The sequence below is a fragment of the Mobula hypostoma genome, chromosome 1 (genome assembly GCF_963921235.1).
Source record: "Mobula hypostoma chromosome 1, sMobHyp1.1, whole genome shotgun sequence".
In the NCBI taxonomy this organism is placed as follows: Eukaryota; Metazoa; Chordata; class Chondrichthyes; order Myliobatiformes; family Myliobatidae; genus Mobula; species Mobula hypostoma.
The window spans coordinates 140,919,343-140,945,679 of record NC_086097.1 but is presented as its reverse complement, the minus strand read 5'-3'; the positions used below and the strand labels follow the sequence as shown (position 1 = coordinate 140,945,679).

At 44.7% G+C, this 26,337-nt stretch overlaps 2 gene segments (V, D, J or C); both read right to left on the bottom strand.

Annotated features, from left to right (window-relative positions):
• Positions 1-2,829: 2,829 nt before the first annotated feature.
• On the bottom strand, positions 2,830-3,285 carry LOC134345008 (Ig kappa chain V region AH80-5-like). The segment is given in 2 exon segments: positions 2,830-3,152; positions 3,233-3,285. Coding segments are annotated over 2 exon segments (363 nt in total).
• A 480-nt stretch (positions 3,286-3,765) lies between these two features.
• Positions 3,766-26,337, bottom strand: part of LOC134344917 (Ig kappa chain V-III region MOPC 63-like) — a 31,596-nt gene continuing 9,024 nt past the window's right edge. Inside the window, 1 exon segment of the V gene segment in view lies at positions 3,766-3,978. Within this exon segment, the coding sequence occupies positions 3,766-3,978 (213 nt within the window).

Sequence of the window (26,337 nt, the reverse complement as noted above, 5' to 3'; positions counted from 1 at the left end):
TTGTCCTCCTTATTTTCCTCTTAAGTGTACACCTATATCTTATATATGGCTCAGGGGATTCACTTGATCCCAACTGACAATACTTGACATATATTCTCCTTTTTCCTTGAAGAAACCCTCAATATCCTTCATCAGCTAGGGTTCCATAATCCTGCCAGCACCGGCCTTCAATCTAACATGCTACACTCAAATCAGGTAAGCTCTTGATTACTAAGGGTATCAAAGGTTACGGGGAGAAATCAGGAGAATGGCATTGAGAGGGGGTAACAATCAGCGATGATGGAATGGGGGACAGACTCGATGGGCCAAATTCCTTAATTCTGCTCCTATGTCTTATGGTCTTATGCTGTCTCTGAACTCTCTGTATCACACTTTCGGGCGCCTGCCACCCCGCTTACCTGCAAACAGCTTCTCCCAATCAACTTTTGCGGAATCCTGTCTAATGCCTTCAAAATTAGACTTTCACCAATCTAGGACTTTAACCTGATGGCCAGTCCTATCTTTTTCTAAATTCATAGAAAGACTGCTAGTCAGTGATCGCAGTGTGCCCCTCTCCCAAAGGTCACTTGCTCCGCCCAATTTTTCAACAACAGATCAAGCGTTTCCTCTCTTTTTAATTTATTTTTTGAGATATAGCACGGAACAGGCCCTTCTGGCACTTTGAGCAATCCCCGATTTAATCCTGTGCTAATCACGGGACAATTTACAATGACCAAGTAACCTACCAACCAGTACGTCTTTAGAATGTGGGAGGGAACCAGAGCAACCAGAGGAACGGGGAGAAAATACAAACTCCTTACAGGCGGCGGCGGTAATTAGCCCAGTGCTCACCACTACGGTATATGGCGCCCCACTCTTTGGTGAGGAAATCTATATATTATTTGAGAAAATCTTGGAACTGTAGACAGTGAGTTTGAGAGGTGCTGTCCGAAATTGCCTTGCATTTAGCAGGCTGGATGTCTTACAAATTTTCAGTGTAGCTGGTAACAAGAATGAATCTTCAGGATAGAAACATAGAAAATAGGTGCAGGAGTAGGCCATTCGGCCCTTCGAGACTGCACGGCCATTTATTATGATCATGGCTGATCATCCAACTCAGAACCCCGCCCCAGCCTTCCCTCCATACCCCCTGACCCCTGTAGCCACAAGGGCCATATCTAACTCACTCTTAAATATAGCCAATGAACTGGCCTCAACTGTTTCCTGTGGCAGAGAAGTCCACGGATTCACCACTCTCTGTGTGAAGAAGTTTTTCCTAATCTCGGTCCTAAAAGGCTTCCCCTCTATCTTCAAACTGTGGCCCCTCGTCCTGGACTTCCCCAACATCGGGAACAATCTTCCTGCATCTAGCCTGTCCAATCCCTTTAGGATCTTATACGTTTCAATCAGATCCCCCCTCAATCTTCTAAATTCTAGTCGGTTGCTGTTAATGAAAGGAATTGCTTTGTTTTGGATTGCGTTGAGAGTCTTTAACGTTCTTTGCGACAAACTTGTACACATAAATAGAAAGTATGTCTTAACACCGTTAATTTGTTTCACAGAAAATGGAGAGGCTTTGAAATATCAGAAAATGTGTTGCTTGCTCCAGAATATCCAACCACATTCAAAGTTCAAAGTAATATTTATCATCAGAATACATACATGTCACCATATACAGCCTTGAGATTCTTTTTCTGCGGGTGTACGTGTTGGGTGGCTGGTCCAGTTGTATTTACGGTCATTGAATATCAAGGGTAGTTAATTGGAAACCCTTTTTGAAGATTGACAATGCCTGGACACTTGTGACAAGGTGCAAAGTTTATTAAATGCACAGGTCTAGGAAAAATAACTTGAAACCGGCCGTTGCTTTGCGATTCTTGGAGTGAAGCACTTAATGCCCATTGACTTCAGTTTTTCTCAGGCTCCTGTGAGCTACAGTAAACCAAATATTGTCCAGTTATCAAAAGCAGTCACTCTCACCTCATCCCTAGAGGACAGTTCTTTAGTCCCTGTTTTGTGTTGTAAATAACCAGTTTGGATTTGCCCGGCTTTATATGAACAGGACATCACTAGGCAATTTCACTTGTTTATTTAGCGATACAGTGCAGATTATACCCTTCCGGCCCTTCACGTCTCGCCGCCACAGCGATTCCTGACAACCTCGATGAACCCTAATCTAATCACAGGACAATTTACGATGATCAGTTAACCTACTCGGTATGTCTTTGGGCAGTGAGAGGAAACCGGAGCTCGCGAGAAAAACCCATGTATTCCAGGGGAGGACCTACAGAGATTCCTTACAGGCTGACGGCAGACAGAATTCTAAATTCCCACACCCTGAGTTGTAACAGCGACGGTCTCGTGGATCGTAATTTTTCCTCCTAATGAGTTGATACTGTAACTGAATGAAAGCAGCTCACCTAAAGGCATAACAGGTTCTTCACCGCAGGTGTTCATAACTGCATTAGGGATATTGACTTATCTCAAAGCGTTTGCTGAATCCAATTCTCTCAGTCGTGAACAAATTCAAAACTCTATTCCCTGCGACCTGTCCGATGCCCATGACGGTGCTGCACGATCCTGCAATGTTCCGTGCTCAGTGCACTCTAGCAAAGAACTTGGCCCACGTTTCCTGCAATATGCGAGTCAGGAATGGGCTGGAACCTCGTCACTATAACGGGAAAGTTTCCTTCTTTCTAATGGAATTGGGGACACTTCAGGAGCGTCAGCTTCTCTCCCTGCCTCTTGAGCAGAGCACAACTCCTGCCCGGCAGATATAGGTAAGCTGCAGCGTCCGGATCGGCGGTTCCCTTTGACTGGCTGCTCGTCGAGGTTTTTGTGCTGAGCTTGTTATCTATTACATACTGTGTTAACCCAGTAGGCGCAGTAATAGGTGGCAGCGCTTTCAGCGTTAACTTCGATTGTGAGATAGAATTTGGAATCTGATGATTTTCCCGCGCTGAAGGATTTTCCGAATTCCGAATCCCGCGTTACGCTATCTCCATAATAGAGTATCCTTTGGAGCGGTTTGCCGGGTTTCTGTTGGTACCAGTGAAGGGGATCATTGCTGCTGACGGAGATGTCTTTCACTTGACACCGAACGCTCACAGCTTTCCCGACAGGTGCAGTAATCGATGCTCTGGGTTGGGTCAGGGTCTGAGCCACGCTTCTACCTGCAAAAAGAGCACAAACGGTAAAAGAATCTGCGCGGCGGGGAGAGGCGATAAAAGTTGAAGAGGTGTTGGTAACGCACAGCTGAAAAGCAGCACCACGAACCAGGGACCCTGCCACATGCTTCTTGTGCCGAGTCAGTGTTTGGAATCTGAGAGGAAGTGCAGTTTATCAGCTTTTGTTGTCGGGGCTGAACCCGCCTCAGCTCCTACCCCGCCTTGTCCGAATCACTTATTTGCATGAAGCTAGAAGCTCCGCCTTTCTTAGGGAATGGCTGCCAGGGGCGGGGCTTGCCACAGTTCATTTCTTCCTTTCATAATTTGGGGAGGTTGGCTTGAATATCCCTCAATGTCACTCGGCCCCTCGGTCCTGTTTGCACAATTTATTCTGATTAAAAATAATCTTTATCCTAAACAAGACCAGGAAATTATGGAAACAGTCAGCAAGCCAGGCAATATTAGTGGAGCGATGCAGATTTAAAGTGTCCGGTCGAAATTTCAGAAATATATCTACCAACGTTATGCTCTGGTGTTTACCAATCTCGTTCCACCTCCTAGATCCCCACTGTCAGTAAAACCCTCCTGTCTCTTGCCGAAACCTCTCAGAATGATCTCCTCAACTTTCTCGTTTGCGTGGGCACTGGATCCGGAGCGCCGCCTTCATGTCAACGTTTGTTTGTTCAGCTCTGCGCCCTGTTGAAGCAGAGTCTCTTAAAATGCCTTCGATGGCGGGGATGGTTGTGCCCGTGAGGGAGCTGATTGAGTCGACAACCCTGTACACCTCTTGTATTGCAGGCTCTAAACAGGCTGCATATTCTCCGTGGTATATCTGTAAAAGTACTGCAGGAGTCTCTGCTGACACATTACATCTCCTCAAACTCCGAATGAAATAGTGACCTCTGCGGTTTCGCCATGTTACTCAGTGTATAGACTGCTCTCTAACTTGGCCCTGATGGAAGCGCTGAGTTTCCCCTCACCCTGTCTCACCCTCTCAGCTTATTTCCTACCTCACTGTCATTGATATTAATGTGCCTCGCAGTGTCCACAGTGCTGCCAAACGTCTCTCTGATGGGACGTCGAAATCGAGCTCACATGTACCAGTAGCGCTGGCAGTTCGTTCCACTCCCCAATGAATCTCTGAGTGAAAAAAGTTTCCCTTCATGTTCCTCTTAAACTTTTAACCTTTAACTCTTAACCAATCACCTCTAGTTGTAAACACACCCAACCTCAGTGGGAAAAGCCAATCTATACCCTTCATAATTTTGTATAGTCTTTCAAATCTCCGCTCCACATTCTATGTTCCAAGGAATAAAGTCCTAACCTATTCAATCTTTCCAGTTAAAAACATAGAAACATAGAAAATAGGTGCAGGAGTAGGACATTCGGTTCTTCGAGCCTGCACCGCCATTCAGTATGATCATGGCTGATCATCCAACTCAGAACCCTGTACCTGCCTTCTCTCCATAACCCCTGATTCCTCTAGTCACAAGGGCCGTATCTAATTCCCTCTTAAATATAGCCAATAAACTGGCCTCAACTGTTTCCTGTGGCAGAGAATTCCACGCATTCACCACGCTCTGTATGAAGAAATTTTTCCTCATCTTGGTCCTAAAAGGCTTCCCCTTTATCCTTAAACTGTGACCCCTCGTTCTAGACTTCCCCAACATCGGGAACAATCTTCCTGCATCTAGCCTGTCCAATCCCTTTAGAATTTTATACGTTTCAATAAGATCCCCCCTCACTCTTCTAAATTCCAGCGAGTATAAGCCGAGTTGATTAAATCTTTCTTCATATGAAAGTCCTGCCATCCCAGAAATCAATTTGGTGAACCTCCTTTATACTCCCTCTATGGCAAGAATGTCTTTCCGCAGATTAAAGGACCAAAACTGCAAACAATACTCCAGGTGTGGTCTCACCAAGGCCTTGTATAACTGCAGTAGAATCTCCCTGCTCCTGTACTCGAAACTACATTTGCTATGTCTTGCTTTATGTTAATGAAACTGGCCTTACACCAGTATCATCTTAAAACTGGCCAATCCCTAGCCTTTTCTACAATCACTGTAAGTGATATGGGTTGTTGTCACTATCTCAGAAATGATCTTCCATTCACACTTTTTCCACATGACCAGCTACATTTCCAAAGGTGTGGTTACATAATTTTCCATCCATCATTGGTCCATCCACAAACCGTGTCAAAAAAAAACTCACCTCAACACACCCCAGACATCGCCGAGATGTCGCCGAGACATCAACCGTCCCAACTTCACCACTCCTATCTCCTGTTCCAACTTCACCCCCTATGAACGCACTACCCTCTGCTCTCTCCGCACTAATCCCAACCTCACCATCAAATCGGCTGACAAAGGTGGTGTCGTAGTAGTCTGGCGGACGGAGCTCTGCCTTACTGAGGCCAAACGGCACCTCTCTGACACCTCCTCTTACTTATGCCTGGAACAGGACCCCACCAAAAAACATCAAACCATTGTCTCCCGTACCATCACCGCCCTTGTCAACTCCGGAGACATTCCATCCTCAGCCGCTAAACTCATAATTCCCACGCCCCATACCGCTCGGTTTTACCTCCTCCCCAAGATCCACAAGACTGACTGTCCCGGTAGACCCATAGTTTCTGCCTGCTCCTGTCCCACTGAACTTGTATCTGCCTACCTGGACTCCATTTTGTCGACCATAGTTCAGTCCCTCCCCACCTACATCCGGGATACATCCTATGCCCTCCAGCTCTTCAATAATTTCCAGTTCCCCCGTCCGAACCGCTTCATTTTCACTATGGATGTCCAATCTTTATACACTTCCATTCCCATCAAGAAGACCTCAAAGCCCGCCGCTACTTTCTGGACAATGGACCTCACTAGTTCCCCACCACCACTACCATCCTCTGGTTGGCAGAACTGGTTCTCACACTTAATAACTTCTCTTTTGGCTCTTCCCACTTTCTTCAGACTAAGGGTGTAGCTATGGGACCTCGCATGGGCCCCAGCTCTGCCTGCCGCTTCGTTGGTTATGTGGAACAGTCTGTGCTCCAAACCTATTCTGGTACTGCTCCCCAACTTTTCCTTCGCTACATTGACAACTATATCGGTGCTGCTTCCTGCACCCATGCTGAGCTCGTCAATTTCATCGACTTTACTTCAAACTTCCACACAGCCCTCAAATTCACTTAGACTATCTCGGACACTTCCCTCCCCTTTCTCGATCTCTCGGTCTCCATCTCTGGAGACAGACTGTCCACTGACATCTTCTCCAAGCCCACTGACTCTCATAACTACCTCTACTATACCCCTTCCGACCCCGGCACATGCAAAAAAATGCCATTCCCTATTCCCAGTTCCTCCATCTTCGCCGCATCTGCTCCAAGGATAAGGCTTTCTGTTCCAGGACATCTCAAATGTCCTCTTTCTTTAAGGATCATGATTTCCCTTCTACTGTCATCAATGATGCCCTCACCCGCATCTCCTCCATTTCCTGTACTTCGGCTCTCACCCCATCCTCCCGCCATCACAACAGGGGCAGAGATCCCATTGTCCTCACCTGCCACCCCACCAGCCTCCGGATCCAGCACATTATCCTCCACAGCTTCCGCCACCTTCAACAGGACCCCACCACTAAGCACATCTTTCCATCTCCACCCCACTCCGCTTTCACCGGGGATCGTTCCCTCCACGACTCCCTGATCCACACGGATTCCCCACCCGACACTTATCCTTGTAAGCGTAAGTGCTGCACCTGTCCCTACACCTCCTCTCTTGCCACCATTCAGGGCCCCAAACAGTCTTTCCAGGGGAGGCAACACTTCACTTGTGAGTCTGTTGGGGTCATCTATGCAGATTGAGGGAGTGCTTCTTCGAGCACCTCCGCTCCGTCCGCCGCAACAGACAGAATCTCCCGGTAGCCACCCACTTCAACTCTGCTTCCCATTTTCATTCCGATATGTACGTACACGGCCTCCTCTACTGCCATGATAAGGCTAAACTCAGGTTGGAGGAGCAACACCTCACATACCGTCTAGGTAGTCTCTAGCCCCTTGGTATGAAAATAGAATTCTCCAACTTCCGGTAATTCCCTCCCCCTCCCTACCCCTATCCCTATTTCACTCTGCCCCCTCCCCCAGCTGCCTATCACCTCCCTCATGGTTCCACCTCCTAATACCCATTGTGCCTTCCCCTATTCCTTCTTCACCTTTCCTGCCTACCCCCTCCTTGCTTCCCCTTCCCCACCCCTTTATCTTTCCCCTTTCTGGTTTTTCACCTGGAATCTACCAGCCTTCTCCTTTCCACCCTCCCCCCACCATCCTTATAGGGCCTCTGCCCCTTCCCTCTTCAGTCCTGACGAAGGGTTCCGGCCCGAAACGTTGATTGGTCGTTTCCACGGATATTGCCCGACCTCTGAGTTTCTCCAGCGTGTTGTGAGTGTTACTTTGACCCCAGCATCTGCAGGGTATTTTGTGTTATCTGTTCATCTATCACCTGCCGACTGTTAGTAGGTCTGTAATACATGCCAAGCAAAGTGACAACACTCTTTTTATTTCTCATCTCTATCTTCATTTGTTGGTCCTTTTAGGATGTCTTTCTGCAGTACTGAAGTAATGCAACCTCTGGCTAAAAGTGCAATGCCTTCTCTTCTTTTACCCAGACCCCTCCACTATCTCACCTGGAAACTCTACACCCATTGATTTTGAGTTGCCAGTCCTGCTGGTCGTTCAGTAATGTCTTAGTGACAGCAAATATATCATAGACCACTGGTTACTTAAAGCTTTGCATCATCTACTCTATGAGTGCTATTCCTTGCGCTAAATAGATATAATTTAGCTTTGAAATTTCCTTGATGTTCAGTTTCTTGTTTGATCTACTTTACTATTGGATTTACTATTTTACCTTGAGGACATTAGAAACATAGAAAACCTACAGCACAATACAGGCCCTTCGGCCCACAAAGCTGTGCTGAATATGTCCCTACCATAGAACTACCTAGGCTTTACCCATAGCCCTCTACTTTTCTAAGCTCCATGCAGCCATCCAGGAGTTTCTTAAAAGACCCTATCATTTCCACCTCCACCACCGCCGCCGGCAGCCTATTCCGTGCACTCACCACTCTCTAAATAAAAAAAAAACCTTCCCCGGACATGTCCTCTGTATCTACTACCAAGCACCTTAACACTGTGCCCTCTCGTGCTAGCCATTTCAGCTCTGGGAAAAAGCCTCTGACTATCCACACAATCAATGCCTCTCATCATCTTATAAACCTCTATCAGGCCACCTCATCTTCCGTCGCTTCAAGGAGAAAAGGCCGAGTTCACTCAACCTATTCTCATAAGGCATGCTCCCTAATCCATGCAACATCCTTGTAAATCTCCTCTGCATCCTTTCTATGGTTTCCATGTCCTTCTTGTAGTGAGGCGACCAGAACTGAGCACAGTACTCCAAGCGGGGTCTGACCACGGTCCTATATAGCTGTAACATTATCTCTCGGCTCTTAAACACAATTCCATGATTAATGAAGGCCATTGCACCGCATGCCTTCTTAACCACAGAGTCAACCTGCGTAGCAGCTTTGAGTGTGCTATGGACTCGGACCCCAGGATCCCTCTGATCCTCCACACCGCCAAGAATCTTACTATCGTACCTCTCTATTTGAACAACGACTGTGAGCCCTCTTTCCTGGCTAGCTGAGTTTAAAATTTTCTAACAGGGCTAGCAAACTTCCCAATAAGAATGTTGGTCCCACCTTGCTTTATCTACAACGTGTCGCACTTGTGCATGACCTTGGAAATGATCGCAATAATTGCATCATTCCCTCATATGACCTATCCTGTTGCTGCTCACTACTCATGACATCAGAAGCAGCTTGGAAACATTTTTTAAAGAAACATATAAAAAGCTGGAGGGTACCCTCCGTAGACACTGTCTGACCTGCTGTGTTCCTCCAGCTTTTTTGCGTGTTGTTCCAGATTTCCAGCAACTCTTGGCTCTTGTGTCATTTTTGGTTCTCTTGCCAGTCAGCTTCACTCTACATTCCCTACTTCTCCATCAAAGGAACCCGTTCTCTCTATCACCATACTTTCTGATATTTTATGTCAAAGAGAAAACAGATCTCGACAAAGTGATCTAAATTAATTACAAATATAAGCCACAAAATAATTGATTGTATAAGTATTCACCCCCTTTAATATGACACCCCAAATCGTCACTGGTAGAGACAATTGGTTTAAGAAGTCACATAATAGATCAGCAGAAAGCTGTTGATTAGACAATCAAGATTTGAATAGCTCAGACTCAGCAGAAAGCAGCTGATTGGGCAGGTGACCAAGCATTTTGAAAAGCTCAAACAGATAAATAGAGGGATAGCTCAAGCGAAGCGGCCTGTGGAAAGCGGCCAGTGAAGGCGTGGAGCTTTAAGGCTTTGACTCGACAGGCTTCGACGAGAAGAGGCGGAGGACAAGCTTGCTCGCAGTGAGTCTTTACAATGTCTCCTGAGACGGTGATGTGCCTCTCATGTGAGATGTGGCAGTCTTGGTGGAACTCCCCTCTCCCGCAAAGTCACATCTGCCAGAAGTGCATACGGCTGGGCGATCTGGAAAACCGTGTCAGGAATCTGGAGCAGCAGCTGGATAACCTTCGACTCATAAGGGAGAATGAGGCAGTCATAGATGAGAGCTACAGGGTGGTAGTCACACCTGGGCTGTCGGAAGCCGGTCGTTGGGTGAAAGTCAGAGGGGGGAAAGCGAAGGTGAGCAGACAGGTAGTGCAGAGCACCCCTGTAGCAATTCCCCTGAATAATAAGTTTACCATCCTGGATACCGTTGGCGGGGACGACCGACCAGGTGTGAGCCAGAGTGGCAGGGCCTCTGGCACTGAGTCTAACCCGGTGGTGCAGAAGCGTGGGACGGAGAAGAGGAGAGCTGTCGTTATTGGAGACTCTATAGTCAGGGGAGCAGACAGGAGATTTTGTGGACGTGAGAAGGGCACCCGCATGGTTTGTTCCCTCCCAGGTGCCAGGGTCCGGGATGTCTCTGACCGGGTGCACGACATCCTGGTACGAGAGGGAAAGCAAACAGAAGTCGGGATACATGTTGGGACCAACGACGTAGGCAGGAAGAGGGATGAGGTCCTGAAGTGCGAGTTTCGGGAACTAGGCAGAAGGTTGAAGAACAGGACCACAAGGGTGGCGTTCTCAGGATTGCTGCCAGTGTTACGTGACAGTGATGGTAAGAATTGGAGGAGATGGCAGTTGAATGCGTGGCTGGGGAGTTGGTGCAGGGAGCAGGCTTTTAGATTTCTGGATCATTGGGATCTCTTCTGGGGAAGGTGGGACCTGTACAGATTGGATGGTTTGCACCTGAACTCGAGGGGAGCAATATCCTTGCAGGTAGGTTCGCTGGCATGGCTCGGAGGGTTTAAACTAATTTGCGAGGGGGATGGGACCCAGAGCGATAGAGCACTGAAAGAAGTGCATGGAGTAAAGCCAGATCTAACATGTAGAGAGGCTTTGAGGAAAGAGAAGCAGAATAAACGGTGTAAAGACAGTAAGGTAGAAGGGCTGAAATGTGTGTACCTCAATGCAAGAAGCATTAGAAACAAAGGTGATGAACTGAGAGCTTGGATACATACATGGAATTATGATGTAGGGGCCATTACAGAGACTTGGATAACACCAGGGCAGGAATGGATTCACAGTATTCCTGGATTTCAGTGCGTTAACAGGAATAGGGAGGGCGGAAAAGGGGGAGGGGGGTAGCATTACTGGTCAGGGATACTATTACAGCTACAGAAAGGGTGGGTAATGTAGCAGGTTCCTCTTTTGAGTCAGTATGTGTGGAAGTCAGGAACAGCAAAGGAGCAGTTACACTATTGGGGGTATTCTATAGGCCCCCTGGTAGCAGCAGAGATACAGAGGAGCAGATTGGGGGGCAGATTTTGGAAAGGTGCAAAAATAACAGGGTTGTTATCATAGGTGACTTTAATTTCCCTAATATTCATTGGCACCTGATTAGTTCCAAGGGTTTAGATGCGGAAGAGTTTGTTAAGTGTGTCCAGGACGGATTCCTGTCACAGCATGTGGACAGGCCGACTAGGGGGAATGCCATACTAGATCTAGTACTAAGTAATGAACCGGGTCAGGTCACAGATCTCTCAGTGGGTGAGCATCTGGGGGACAGTGACCACCGCTCCCTGGCCTTTAGCATTATCATGGAAAAGGATAGGATCAGAGAGGACAGGAAATTTTTTAATTGGGCAAGGGTAAATTATGAGGCTATAAGACTAGGACCTGCGGGTGTGAATTGGGATGCTGTTTTTGCAGGGAAATGTACTATGAACATGTGGTCGATGTTTAGAGATCTCTTGCAGGATGTTAGGGATAAATTTGCCCCGGTGAGGAAGATAAAGAATGGTAGGGTGAAGGAACCATGGGTGACAAGTGAGGTGGAAAATCTAATCAGGTGGAAGAAGGCAGCATACATGAGGTTTAGGAAGCAAGGATCAGATGGGTCTATTGAGGAATATAGGGAAGCAAGAAAGGAGCTTAAGAAAGGGCTGAGAATAGCAAGAAGGGGGCATGAGAAGGCCTTGGCGAGTAGGGTCAAGGAAAACGCCAAGGCATTCTTCAATTATGTGAAGAAAAGAAGGATGACAAGAGTGAAGGTAGGACCGATTATAGATAAAGGTGGGTAGATGTGCATGGAGGCTGAGGAAGTGAGGGAGGTCCTCAATGAATACTTCTCTTCAGTATTCACCAATGAGAGGGAACTTGATGATGGTGAGGACAATATGAGTGAGGTTGATGTTCTGGAGCATGTTGATATTAAGGGAGAGGAGGTGTTGGAGTTGTTAAAATACATTAGGACGGATAAGTCCCAGGGGCCTGACGGAATATTCCCCAGGCTGCTCCACGAGGCGAGGGAAGAGATTGCTGAGCCTCTGGTTGTGGTCTTTATGTCCTCGTTGTCCACGGGAATGGTACCGGAGGATTGCAGGGAGGCGAATGTTGTCCCCTTGTTCAACAAAGGTAGTGGGGATAGTCCGGGTAATTATAGACCAGTAAGTCTTTCGTTTGTGGTGGGAAAGCTGTTGGAATAGATTCTTAGAGACAGGCTCTATGGGCATTTAGAGAATCATGGTCTGATCAGGGACAGTCAGCATAGCTTTGTGAAGGGCAGATCGTGTCTAACAAGCCTGATAGAGTTCTTTGAGGAGGTGACCAGGCATATAGATGAGGGTAGTGTAGTGGATGTGATCTATATGGATTTCAGTAAGGCATTTGACAAGGTTACGCACGGTAGGCTTACTCAGAAAGTCAGAAGGCATGGGATCCAGGGAAGTTTGGCCAGGTGGATTCAGAGTTGGCTTGCCTGCAGAAGGCAGAGGGTGGTGGTGGAGGGAGTACATTCAGATGGGAGGATTGTGACTAGTGGTGTCGCACAAGGATCTATTCTGGGACCTCTACTTTTTGTGATTTTTATTACCGACCTGGATGTGGGGGTAGAAGGGTGGGTTGGCAAGTTTGCAGACGACACAAAGGTTGGTGGTGTTATAGGTAGTGTAGAGGATTGTCAAATATTGCAGAGAGACATTGGTAGGATGGAGAAGTGGGCTGAGAAGTGGCAGATGGAGTTCAACCCAGGGAAGTGTGAGGTGGTACACTTTGGAAGGACAAACTCCAAGGCAGAGTACAATGTAAATGGCAGGATACTCGGTAGTGTGGAGGAGCAGAGGGACCTGGGGGTACATGTCCACAGGTCCCTGAAATTTGCCTCACAGATGGATAGGGTAGTTAAGAAAGCTTATGGGGTGTTAGCTTTCATAAGTCGAGGAAAATTGTTTAAGAGTCGCGATGTAATGATGCAGCTCTATAAAATTCTGGTTAGACCACATTTGGAGTACTGTGTCCAGTTCTGGTCGCCTCACTATAGGAAGGATGTGGAAGCATTGGAAAGGGTACAGAGGAGATTTACCAGGATGCTGCCTGGTTTAGAGACTATGGGGATATGATCAGAGATTAAGGGAGCTAGGGCTTTACTCTTTGAAGAGAAGGAGGATGAGAGGAGACATGATAGAGGAGTACAAGATAATAAAAGGAATAGATAGAGTGGATAGCCAGCGCCTCTTCCCCAGGGCACCACTACTCAATACAAGAGAACATGGCTTTAAGGTAAGGGGTGGGAAGTTCAAGGGGGATATTAGAGGAAGGGTTTTTACTCGGAGAGTGGTTAGTGCGTGGAATGCATTGCCTGAGTCAGTCGTGGAGGCAGATACACTAGTGTAGTTTAAGAGACTACTAGACAGGTATATGGAGGAATTTAATGTGGGGGGTTATATGGGAGGCAGGGTTTGAGAGTCGGCACAACATTGTGGGCTGAAGAGCCTGTACTGTGCTGTAAAATTCTATGTTCTATTAGTTAACTGGAGATCACCTGTGTGCGGACAAGGTGCTTCAATTGATTGTAGTAAGTGCCCCTGTATCTAGAAAGTCCAGCTGCTGGTGGGTCAGTATCCTGGCAAAATCTACACCATGAAGACAAAAGAACACTCCAAATAACTCTGTGTAAAGGTTATTGAAAAGCATATGTCAGGAGATGGATATTTGAGAATTTCCAAGTCACTGAATATCCCTTGGAGCACAGTTAAGTCAATCATCAAGTAACAGAAAGAATATGGCACAGCTGTAACTCTGCCTAGAGCAGGCCGTCCTCAAAAACTGAGTGACCATGCAAGAACGGGACGTGAGAGAGGCTACTAAAATACCTATGACAACTGTGGAGCGGTTACAAGCTTCAGTGACTTAGATGGGAGACACTGCACATACAACAACTGTTGCATGGATGTTTCATGTGTGACAGCTTTATGAGAGAGTGGCAAAGAGAAAGGTATTGTTGGGAAAAAACTCACAGGAAATCTCGGCTAGAGTTTGCGAGAAGGCATCTGGGAGACTCTGAAGTTGCCTGGAAGAAGGTTCTGTGGTCTGATGAAACCAAAGTTGAGCTTTTTGGCCATCAGAATAAATGCTATGTTTGGTGTAAGCTAAGCACTACACATAATCAAAACACTATCCCTGCCATGAAGCATGGTGGTGGCTGCATCATGCTGTGGAGGTGCTTCACTGCAGCAGGCTCTGGAAGGCTTGTGAAGCTAGTGGGTAAAATGAATGCAGCAAAATACATGGAAATCTTGGAGAAAACCCTGATGCAGTCTGCAAGAAAACTGCAGCTTAGGAGAAGACTTGTTTTCCAGCAAGACAATGACCCCAAACATAAAGCGAAAGCTACAAAGGAATTGCCTAAGGTCAACAAAGATAATGTCCTGGAGTGGCCAAGTCAGAGTCCAAACCTCAATCCAATTGAGTATTTGTGGCTGGACTTGAAAAGGTCTGTTCACTTACAATCCCCATGCAATCTGAAAGCTTGAGCAGTTCAGGAAAGAAAAATGAGGAAAGATTGCAGTGTCCAAATGTGCAAAGCTGATAGACACCTATCCACACAAACTCAAGGCTGTAGTTGCTGCCAAAGGTGAACCTACTGAATAGTGACGTGAAGGGGGTGAATACTTATGCAATCAATTATTTTGTGTTTTATATTTGTAATTAATTTTGTTCATCTTGTAGGGATCTGTTTTCACTTTGACACGAAAGAGTCTTTTTCTGTTGATCAGTGTAAAAAAAGCCAAATTAAGCCCACTGATTCAATATTGTAAAACAATAGAACATGAAAACTCCCAAACGGGATGAATACTTTTTATAGGCATCCTATTTTGTGTTTTCTTGTGCTTTGCATTGATAACATCATTTACTTCAACACTGAACTGATTGCACAACCTATGGACTCGCTTTCAAGGACTTTACAACTCATGTTCCCAGTGTACTTAATTACCTTAAACAATTCATCATTACTGTCATTATTAGATTTTATGTATTTGCACAGTTTGTCTTTTGCACGTTGGTTGTTTGTCGGTCTTTGTGTGTAGTTTTTTTTCCATTTTATTCTATTATTGTAGGTTGAGATCTCGTGTCAATACCTCCTTATGCAAGTCGATTCTCAATTTCCTCCCTTGTAGTACCCAGTCAGTTTGGAGTGACACATCTGCACAATCACCATCAGCACAGGTGCACAAGGCTGTGTGCTTAGCGCCCTGCTCTACTTGCTTTATACTTATGACTTTGAGATTGAATACAGCTCCAACGCCATATTTAAGTTTGCTGATGACACCACTGTAGCTGATAAATCAGCATATAGGAAGGACATTGAAAATCTAGCTGAATGATGCCACAACAACAACCTCTCACTCAATGTCAGCATAACCAAAGAACTGATTATTGAATACAGGAGGAGGAAACTGGAGGTCCATGAGCAAGTTCTCATCAGGGGATCAGAGGTGGAGAGAATCAGCACTTTAAATTTCTTGGTAATATAACTTCAGAGAATCTGTCCTGTGTAAGTGTCATTGCAAAGAAGGCACAGCAAAGGCACTACTTTCTTAGAAGTTTACGCAGATTTGGCATTTCATCTGAAACTTTGACAAACTTTTTTGATGTGTGATGAAGAATATTCTAAGTGGTTGCATCATGACCTTGAATAGGGGAGAAACTCCAAAAGGAGTCGATACAACTCAGTCCACCACAGGTAAGGCCGTCCCCACTATTGGGCAAATTTACCAAAGACACAGGAGCAAAATTAATATATTTGGTCCATCAAGTCTGCTCCAAAATGTCATTGTGGTTGATCCAACATTTTTCTCAGCTCCAATCTCCTGCTTTCTCCCTGTATCCCTTCATGCCCTGACTGATCAATTATAGAAACATAAAAACATAGAAAATAGGTGCAGGAGTAGGCCGTTTGGCCCTTCGATCCTGCACCGCCATTCAGTATGATCATGACTGATCATCCAATTCAGAACCCTGTACCTGTCTTTTCTCCATACCTCCTGATCCCTTTAGCCACAAGGGCCATATCTAACTCCCTCTTAAATATAGCCAATGAACTGGCCTCAACTGTTTCCTGTGGCAGAGAATTCCACAGGTTCACCACTCTCTGTGTGAAGAAATTTTTCCTCATAGAAACCATAGAAAAACTACAGCACAGAAACATGCCTTTTGACCCTTCTTGGCTGTGCCGGACTATTTTCTGCCTAGTCCCACTGACCTGTACACGAACCAAATCCCTCCATACACCTCTCATCCATGTACCTGTCCAATTCATTCTTAAATGTTAAAAAATAACCCGCATTTACCACCTCGTCAGGCAGCTCATTCCATATTCCCACCACTCTCTGTGTGAAGAGCCCCCACCCCCCCAATGTTCCCTTTAAACTCCCCCCCCACCCTTAACCCATGTCCTCTTGTTTTTTTTTCTCCCCTTGCCTCAGTGGAAAAAGCCTGCTTGCATTCACTTTGTCAATACCCATCATAATTTTATATACCTCTGTCAAATCTCCCTTCATTCTTCTACGCTCCAGGAAATAAAGTCCTAACCTATTCAACCTTTCTCTGTAACTGAGTTTCTCAAGTCCCGGCAACATCCTTGTAAGCCTTCCCTGCACTCTTTCAACCTTATTTATATCCTTCCTGTAATTTAGTGACCTACACTGAACACAATACTCCAGATTCGGCCTCACCAATGCCTTATACAACCTCATCATAATACTCCAGCTCTTATACTCAATACTTTAATTAATAAAGGCCAATGTACCAAAAGCTCTCTTTACGACCCTATCTACCTGTGACGCCACTTTTAGGGAATTTTGTATCTGTACTCCCAGATCCCTCTGTTCTACTGCACTCCTCAGTGGCTTACCATTTACCCTGTATGTTCTACCTTGGTTTGTCCTTCCAAAGTGCAATACCTCACACTTGTCTGTATTAAACTCCATCTGCCATTTTTCAGCCCATTTTTCCATCTTGTCCAAGTCCCTCTGCAAGCTTTGAAAACCTTCCTCACTGTCCACTGCACCTCCAGTCTTTGTATCATCCGCAAATTTGCTGATCCAATTTACCATATTATCATCCAGATCATTGATATAGATGACAAATAACAATGGACCCAGCACTGATCCCTGTGGCACACCAGTAGTCACAGGCCTCCACTCTGAGAAGCAATTCTCTACTACCACTCTTTGGCTTCTTCCATCGAGCCAATGTCTAATCCAATTTACCACCTCTACATGTATACCTAGCGACTGCATTTTCCTAATTAACCTCCCATGCGGGACCTTGTCAAAGGCCTTACTGAAGTCCATGTAGACAACATCCACTGCCTTCCCTTCATCCACTTTCCTGGTAACCTCCTCGAAAAACTCCAATAGATTGGTCAAACATGACCTACCACGCACAAAGCCATGTTGACTCTGCCCAATGTCCTTGTCTATCCAAATGCTTGTAGATTCTGTCTCTCAGTACTCCCTCCAATAACTTACCCACTACCGACGTCAAATTTACCGGCCTATAATTTCCCGGATTATTTTTCGATCCTTTTTTAAACAACGAAACAACATGAGTATTCTCCAATCCTCCGGCACCTCACCCGTAGACACTGACATTTTAAATATATCTGGCAGGGCCTCTGCAATTTCAACACTAGTCTCCTTCTAGGTTTGAGGGAATACCCTGACAGGTCCTGGGGATTTATCCACTTTAATTTGCCTCAAGATAGCAAGCACCTCCTCCTTTTCAATCTGTACAGTTTCCATGATCTCACTACTTGTTTCCCCTAATTCTATAGACTTCATGCCAGTTTCCCTAGTAAATACAGGCGCAAAAAAAGATTTACGATCTCCCCCATTTCTTCTGGTTCCCCACATAGCCGACCATTCTGATTTTCAAGAGGACCAATTTTATCCCTTATAATCCTTTTACTCTTAGTACACCTGTAAAAGCTCTTTGGATTATCTTTCACTTTGACTGCCAAGGCAACCTCATGTCTTCTTTTAGCCCTCCTGATTTCTTTCTTAAGTATTTTCTTGCACTTTTTATACTCCTCAAGCACCTTATTTACTCCCTGTTTCCTATACATGTCATACAACTCTGTCTTCTTCTTTATCTGAGTTGTAATATCCCTTGAGAACCAAGGTTCCTTATTCCTATTCACTTTGCCTTTAATCCTGACAGGAACATACAAGCTCTGCACTCTCAGAATTTCTCCTTTGAAGGCTTCCCACTCACCGATCACATCCCTACCAGAGAACAACCTATCCCAATCCACGCTTTTTAGATCCTTTCTCATTTCTTCAAATTTGGCCTTCTTCCAGTTCAGAACCTCAATCCTAGGACCAGATCTATCCTTGTCCATCATCATCTCGGTCCTAAAAGGCTTCCCCTTTATCCTCAAACTGTGACCCCTCGTTCTGGGCTTCCCCAACATCGGGGACAACCTTCCTGCATCTAGCCTGTCCAATCCCTTCAGAATTGTATACGTTTCAATAAGACCCCACCCCCTCCTTCTTCTAAATTCCAACGAGTATAAGCCTAGTTCATCCAGTCTTTCTTCATATGAAAGTCCTGCCATCCCAGGAATCAATCTGGTGAACCTTCTTTGTACTCCCTCTATGGCAAGCATGTCTTTCCTCAGATTAGGGGACCAAAACTGCACACAATACTCCAGGTGTGGTCTCACCAAGTCCTTGTACAACTGCAGTAGTACCTCCCTGCTCCTGTACTCGAATCCTCTCGCTATAAATGCCAGCATACCATTCGCCTTTTTCACCGCCTGTTGTACCTGCATGCCCACTTTCAACGACTGGTGTACAATGACACCCAGGTCTCGTTGCACCTCCCCTTTTCCTAATCGGCCACCATTCAGATAATAATCTGTTTTCCTGTTCTTGCCACCAAAGTGGATAACCTCATGTTTATCCACATTAAATTGCATCTGACATGAATTTGCCCAAGTCACCCTGCATCCTCTTAGAATCTTCCTCACAGCTAACACTGCCGCCCAGCTTCTTGTCATCCGCAAACTTGGAGATGCTGCTTTTAATTCCATCGTCTAAGTCGTTAATATATATTGTAAACAACTGGGGTCCCAGCACTGAGCCTTGCGGTACCCCACTAGTCACTGCCTGCCATGCTGAAAAGGTCCCGTTTATTCCCACTCTTTGCTTCCTGTCTGCCAACCAATTCTCTGTCCACATCAATACCAGAGGAAGGTTTTTTACTCAGAGAGTGGTTAGTGCGTGGAATACACTGCCTGAGTCAGTGGTGGAGGCAGGTACACTAGTGAAGTTGAAGAGACTGCTAGACAGGTATATGGAGGAATTTAAGGTGGGGGCTTATATGAGAGGCAGGGTTTGAGGGTCGGCACGACACTGTGGGCCGAAGGGCCTGTACTGTGTTCTACTATTCTACGTTTGTTCTAACCAATCTTTTTCTTTTCACATAGCTGTAAAAGTTTTTACAGTCAGTTTTTATGTTCCCTACCAGTTTTCTCTCATAATCTGTTTTCCCTTTCCTAATTAAGCCCTTTGTCCTCCCTTGCTGGACTCTGAATTTCGCCCAGCCGTCAGGTTTGCCGCTTTTTCTGGCTAATTTGTATGTTTCTTCTTTGGAATTGATACTATCCCTAATTTCCTGTGTCAGCCACGGGTGCACTACCTTCCCTGGTTTATTCTTTTGCCAAACTGGGATGAACAATTGTTGTAGTCCATCCATGCGATCTTTAAATGCTTGCCTTTGCATATCCACCGTCAACCCTTTATGTATCATTTGCCAGTCTATCTTAGCTAATTCGCGTCTCATACCTTCAAAGTTACCCTTCTTTAACTTCAGAACCTATGTTTCTGAATTAACTATGTCACTCTCCATCTTAATGAAGAATTCCACCTTATTATGGTCACTCATACCCAAGGGGCCTCTCACAACAAGATTTCTAACTAACCCTTCCTCATTTCTCAATACCCAGTCCAGAATGGCCTGCTCTCTAGTTGGTTCCTCGACATGCTGGTTCAGAAAAAAATCCCACATAAATTCCAAAAAATCCTCTTCCTCAGCTCCTTTACCAATTTGGTTCACCCAATCTATATGCAGATTGAAGTCACCCATTATAACTGCTGTTCCCTTATTGCACGCATTTCTAATATCCTGATTAATGCCATCCCCAATATCACTACTGCTGTTAGGTGGCCTGTACACAACTTCCACCAGCTTTTTCTGCCCCTTAGTGTTATGCAGCTCTACCCATATCGATTCCACATCCTCCCGGCTAATTACATTATCATCCAGATCCTAGCTATAGATGACAATGAACAGTCCCAACATCGATCCCTGCAGCAGGCCAATAGTCAAATGTCTCCAATCAGAGAGGAAACCATCTACTACTATTCCATGGCTTCTCCCACAAAGACAATGTCTAAGGTCATTTACTACCTCATCTTGAATGCCAAACAATTGAACCTTCACGACCAATCTTCCATGCGGGACCTTGTTAAATGTCTCACTGACCTCCATGTAGACAGCATCCACTGCCTTGCTTTCAGCAACATTCCTGGTAACCTCTTAAAGAAATCTCTACAAGATTGGTTGGGCACAATTTACCACGCAAAAAGCCACGCTGACTGTGCCTAATCAGTCCATTTCTATCCAAATACTAGTATGTCCGATCCCTTAGAATACTATGCAATAAATTTCCCATTAATAATGTCAAACTCACCAATCTGTGTTTCCTAGTTTACACTTAGAGCATTTCTTAAACAGCAGGACAACATTAGCTAGACTCCAATCTTCCAGTATGCCACCTGTCGTTAAGGATTATTTAAATATCTCTGCTCGGGCCTTGCAATTTCTGCAACTTCTTCCCACAGGGTTCAAAGTAACTCTTTCTCAGTCCCTGGGAATTTATCCACCATATTTTGCCTCAGGACAGCAAACACCGACTCCTCTGTAATCTGTTCAGGGTCCATGACCTCGCCGTAGATTTGCCTAACTCCAAAAGAGTCTGTGCCCACCTGCTGAGTAAATACAGATACAAAGACAATATCCATTTGAGGTCTCTCCCATCTCGTTTGGCTGCACAGATAGATTACCATTCTGATCTTCCAGAGGATCAATTTTGTCCCTTGCAAACCTCTTGATCGTAATGTATCTGTAGAATCCCTTCGGATTCTCCTTCAGCTTGTCTGCCAAGCCAACTCCATGCTTTCTTTTTGCCTTCCTGTTTTATTGTTATGTATTCTCTTGCATTTCTTATACTCAATACGTATCTCATCTGTTCCTACCTGCAATGCACCTATTTTACTTTCTGAACCAGGCCTCCATATCTCTTGAAAACCAAGTTTCCCTACATCTGTTATCTTTACCGTTTACTCTGACAGGCCTGTACGAGCTTTGTACTCTCGGAATTCACTTCTGAAGGCCACCGACTTACCTGGAACACCTTTGCAGAATCAACCTGTCCGATCCATATTTGCCAGATCCTTCTGATACCATCAAAATTGGCCTTTGTCCAATTTATAATCCCGACCCACGAACCAGACCTATCATTTTGCATATTTTACATTGAAACTAACAGTATTATGATGACCAGATGCAAAGTGTTCCCCGACATAAACCTGTATCACCCACCCTGTCTCATTCCCTGAAAGAAGATCAAGTATCGCACAATCTCTCATTGCACAATCGTCTATGTACTGATTAAGGGTAGTTTCCTGAACACATATGACAAACTCCATCCTATCTCGTCCTTTTACAGTATGGGAGTCATAGTCAATATGTGGAAAGTTAAAATCCCATACTATTACAACTTTATGTTCCTTGTAACAGTCTACGATGTGTTCATCAAAATCTCGGAGATTGTTGGGTGGTTGGAAATTTTAAACAACCTACTACTGTTGCAAGAAACAACCTCGTGCAACAGTCTGCGATGTCTCTACAGATCTGCTCATCTAAATCCCGCGGACTGCTGAGTCGTCAATAATATAGACCAGTTAACGTGCTCATACCTTTCGTATTCTTCAGTTCCACCCATAAAACTTCACTTGACATGTTCTCCAGACTCTCCTGACTGAACATGCCGTGACATTTTCCCTGACTAGTAACGCCATCCCTCGCTCTTTAATCCCTCCCGTCCTTTCACGTCGAAAACAACGGAACTCGGAATATTGAGCTGCCAATCCTTCAACTTCTGCAAGCAAATCTCACTAATGGCTACGATATCATAATTCCACGCATTGATCCAAGCTCTGAGCTCATCTACCTTTCCCACAGTACATCTTGCATTGAAATATATGCAGCTTAGAATATTGTTCTCTCTATGCTTAAATTTTTATTTTCTGAATTCGTCTGAAGTCTTAACAATCTGTCTCCACAACCTCTCCGCTATCTTCTCTGGTACTCTGGTTCCCATGTGCTTCCCCTGTCTTATATTAATTTGTTTTTGCCAATCAATCTCAATCGCTAATTGGCCGCTGTTCAGAAACCAAACTGCCAGCAATCGATGCCCTATGTAATCAATCGGCGAACCCGAGTGAGCTTTGTCTTCTCACTGATTGACCTCTGTTCAAAGCTGTGAGAAAAATTCAGCTGATTAGATTATATTAGTGCAGAGAGTCAGGGCTAACTTTTTATTTCGATTAACTTACATCAACTTCTCTGTTACTTAATGAAATAATGGATTATATTAATTAAATCCAATTTGCATTTAACAAGCCCGTGCTCGCTCACCTGCATATCCTCTCCAAGTGCCTGTTGATTTTCTTCTTTAACTTTGTTTCTAAATTTTACCGATGTTGCTATCAGACTGATTAGTCAATGGTTTCTAGGAAAATGCATCCACTTTTTCCTAAACAATGGTGCCACGTTCCTCTGGCCCCCTTACCCTGGGGAAATGGAAGATGATGGCAACTGTCTGTATTGTCTGACTCCAGTTTCCTCAGTAATTGTGGGTGCAAGCCATCCGGACCGGGTGTCTTATCCACTTCCAGCTTTTTCTGCCTTTACAGCACAGTCTGCCAATAAATATTCAACCCACCCATTCCTCCTACCATCCTGACTCCCAGAAGTGTGTGTCAGCATTTTTCATATTAGTAAGCACATCTGTGAAATGATAAATTCTGCTGATGCTGGAAATCCAAAGCAACACACGGAAAATGCTGGAGGTACTTGGACGGTCAGGTAGCATCTGTGGAAATGAACTAGAAGTAGGGACTATCTTGAAACTAGAGCTCAACGTGGAACGAGATTTAGAAGTAACGGTGCTAATCGGACAAGGGAACGAAGTATCACATGAGAATAGACCAAAAAACTGACAATTTGTGATAGGGACGGCATTGTACTTATTTCACAGACTCTGATGAAACACAGGTGTGCAGTAATTCAGTAAACGAGCAGCAATTGGAAATTTAATGACTGAAATTAGGGCATAATCAGGGAGAAAGGAGTGTAAAAGGCGAACAGCCAAAAGGAACCATGACATATTTGTGTGAAGTTCTGCATAGGTACGTTCCAATGAGACAGGGAAAGGATGGCAGGGTACAGGAACCGAGATGTATAAAGGCTGTTGTAAATCTAGTCAAGAAGAAAAGATAAGCTTACAAAAGGTTCAACAAACTAGGTAATGATAGAGATCTTGAAGATTATAAGCCTCGCACGAAGGAGCTTAAGAACGAAATTAGCAGAGCCAGAAGAGGCTATGAAAATGCCTTGGCGGACAGGATGAAGGAAAACCCCAAGGCATTCTAAAGGTATGTAAAGAGTAAGACGATAAAACGTGAGAGAATAGGACCAATCAAGTGTGACAGTAGAAAAGTGTGTATGGAACCGGAGGAGATAGCAGAGATACTTAATGAAAACTTTGCTTCAGTATTCACTACGGAAAAGGATCTTGGTGTTTGTACTGATGACTTACAGTGGACTGAAAAAGTTGAGCATATAGATATTAAGAAAGAAGCTGTGCTGGAACTTTTCGAAAGCATCAAGTTGGGTAAGTCACAGGACCGGACGAGATGCACCCCAGGCTACTGTGGGAGGCGAGAGAGGAGATTGCTGAGCCTCTGGTGATGATCTTTGCATCATCAGTGAGAACGGGAAAGGTTCCAGAGGATCGGAGGGTTGCAGATGTTGTTCCCTTTTTCAAGAAAGGGAGTGGAGATAGACGAGAAATTATCGTCCAGTCAGTCCTACTTCAGTGGTTTGCAAGTTGATAGAAAAGATCCTGAGAGGCAGGATACATAAACATTTGGAGAGAATTAATATGATTTGGAATAGTCAGCATGGTTTTATCAAAGGCCGGTCATGCCTTACGAGCCTGATTTAATTTTTTGAGGATGTGACTAAACACATTGATGAACGTAAAGCAGTAGATGTAGTGTACATGCATTTCAGCAAGGCATATGATCAGGTACCCCATGCAAGGCTTATTGAGAAAGTAAGGAGGCATGAGATCCAAGGGGAGATTGCTTTGTGGATTCAGAATTGGCTTGTCCACAGAAGACAAAGAATGGTTGTAGACGGCTCATATTCTGCATGGAGATCGATGACCAGTGGTGTGCCTCAGGGATCTGTTCTGGGACCCTTACTCTTCGTGATTTTTATAAATGACCTGGATGATGAAGTGGAGGGATGGGTTAGTAAAATTGCGGATCACACAAAGGTTATGGGTGTTGTGGATAGTGTAGAGGGCTGCTTAATGAGGCCTTACCAGTGCCTTATAAAGCCTCAACATTACATCCTTGTTTTTATATTCTAGTCCCCTTGAAATGACAGCTAACACTGTATCTGCCTTCCTCACCATGAACTCAACTTGCGAGTTACCCTTTAGGGAATCCTGCACGAGGACGCACAAGTCCCTTTGCACCTCGGAATTTTGAATTTTCTCTCCATTTCGAAAATAGTCCATACTTTGATTGCTTCTACCAACGTGCATGACTGTATGTTTCCCTGACACTGAATTCTATCTGCCAATTCTTTGCCATTCTTCTAATCAATCGATCTAAGTCTTTCTGCAGTTTTCCTACTTCTACATCACTACCTGTTCCTCCATCCATCTTCCTATTGTCCACAAACGTGACCATTATGCCATCAATTGCGTCATTGAAATCATTGACATAAAAAGTAAAAAGAAGTGGTCCCAACACAGACTCCTGTGAAACACCACTAGTCACTGGCAGCCGACCAGAAAAAATATCCCTTAATGTTTTAGTCCTCTAAAACCATGTCAGAATCTATTGATTATTGAAAGGTTATTTCTAGTGCCTCCACAATGACTTCACCACCTCTTTCAGAATCCTGAAGTGTAGACGATCTGGTCGAGGTGATTCACCTAATGTCAGACCTTTCAGTTACGTAAGCATCTTCTCCATAGTGATATCAACTTCGGTCATTTCTGCCCCATAACAGTCTTGAATTTCTAGCACACTGGTATTGCCTTGCATAGTACAGACCTGTGGAAAATACTTTATCGATCCACATTCCATTTCTTTGCATCCCATTTCTACCTCTCTAGCATAAATTTCCAGCAGTTCAGCATGTATTCCCGACTCTCGTTTACCCTTTACTTTAAGTATCCTCTTTAATATTATTGGTTAGCGTATCTTCGTATTCCATCTTTATGAAATTTTTAGTTGCTATCTGTTAGATGTTAAAAGCTTCTCAATTACCAAACTTCTTACAAACCTTTGCTCTATTATATGCCCTCATATTTCCTTTTATATTGCTTCTCTTTAGCTTTTATGTTGGCTTTGACTTCTCTTGTCAGCCACAGTTGTGTCATCTTGCCGTTGGAATACTTATTCTTCTTATCCTTGCCCCCTTGTTAAATTCGGTTTATCGTCACTCACACATGTCATGAAATTAGTTGTTTTTTTATGCGGCAGCATTACAGTACAGCACATAAAACTACTATAGTATTGTGGAAAAGACTAGTACTATGGAAAAATAGGCTATATGTGCCTAAGACTTTTTTACAGTGCTGTATCTCGAGGTTTTGTGCTGCTATATAAAATTCCTCAATATAAATATAGAAATTTAACTTCAATAGTAGATTTAGGCTTCTTCATCCCCTGGAATACCACCACAAACAATAGACCTTACGGTTTAACATGTTGGAACTGATTTGTTATCGAATTGAGAATATAGTTGTTGAGTGGCTCGCCGAGCTGACTTGTTAGCTTGCAGACTTTTAGTTACTCAGCTAGGCAACATCATTAGTGCATGAATTCTCGGGCTTCTCGTTGACGGGCTTGGCCTAGGATAGTAGCAT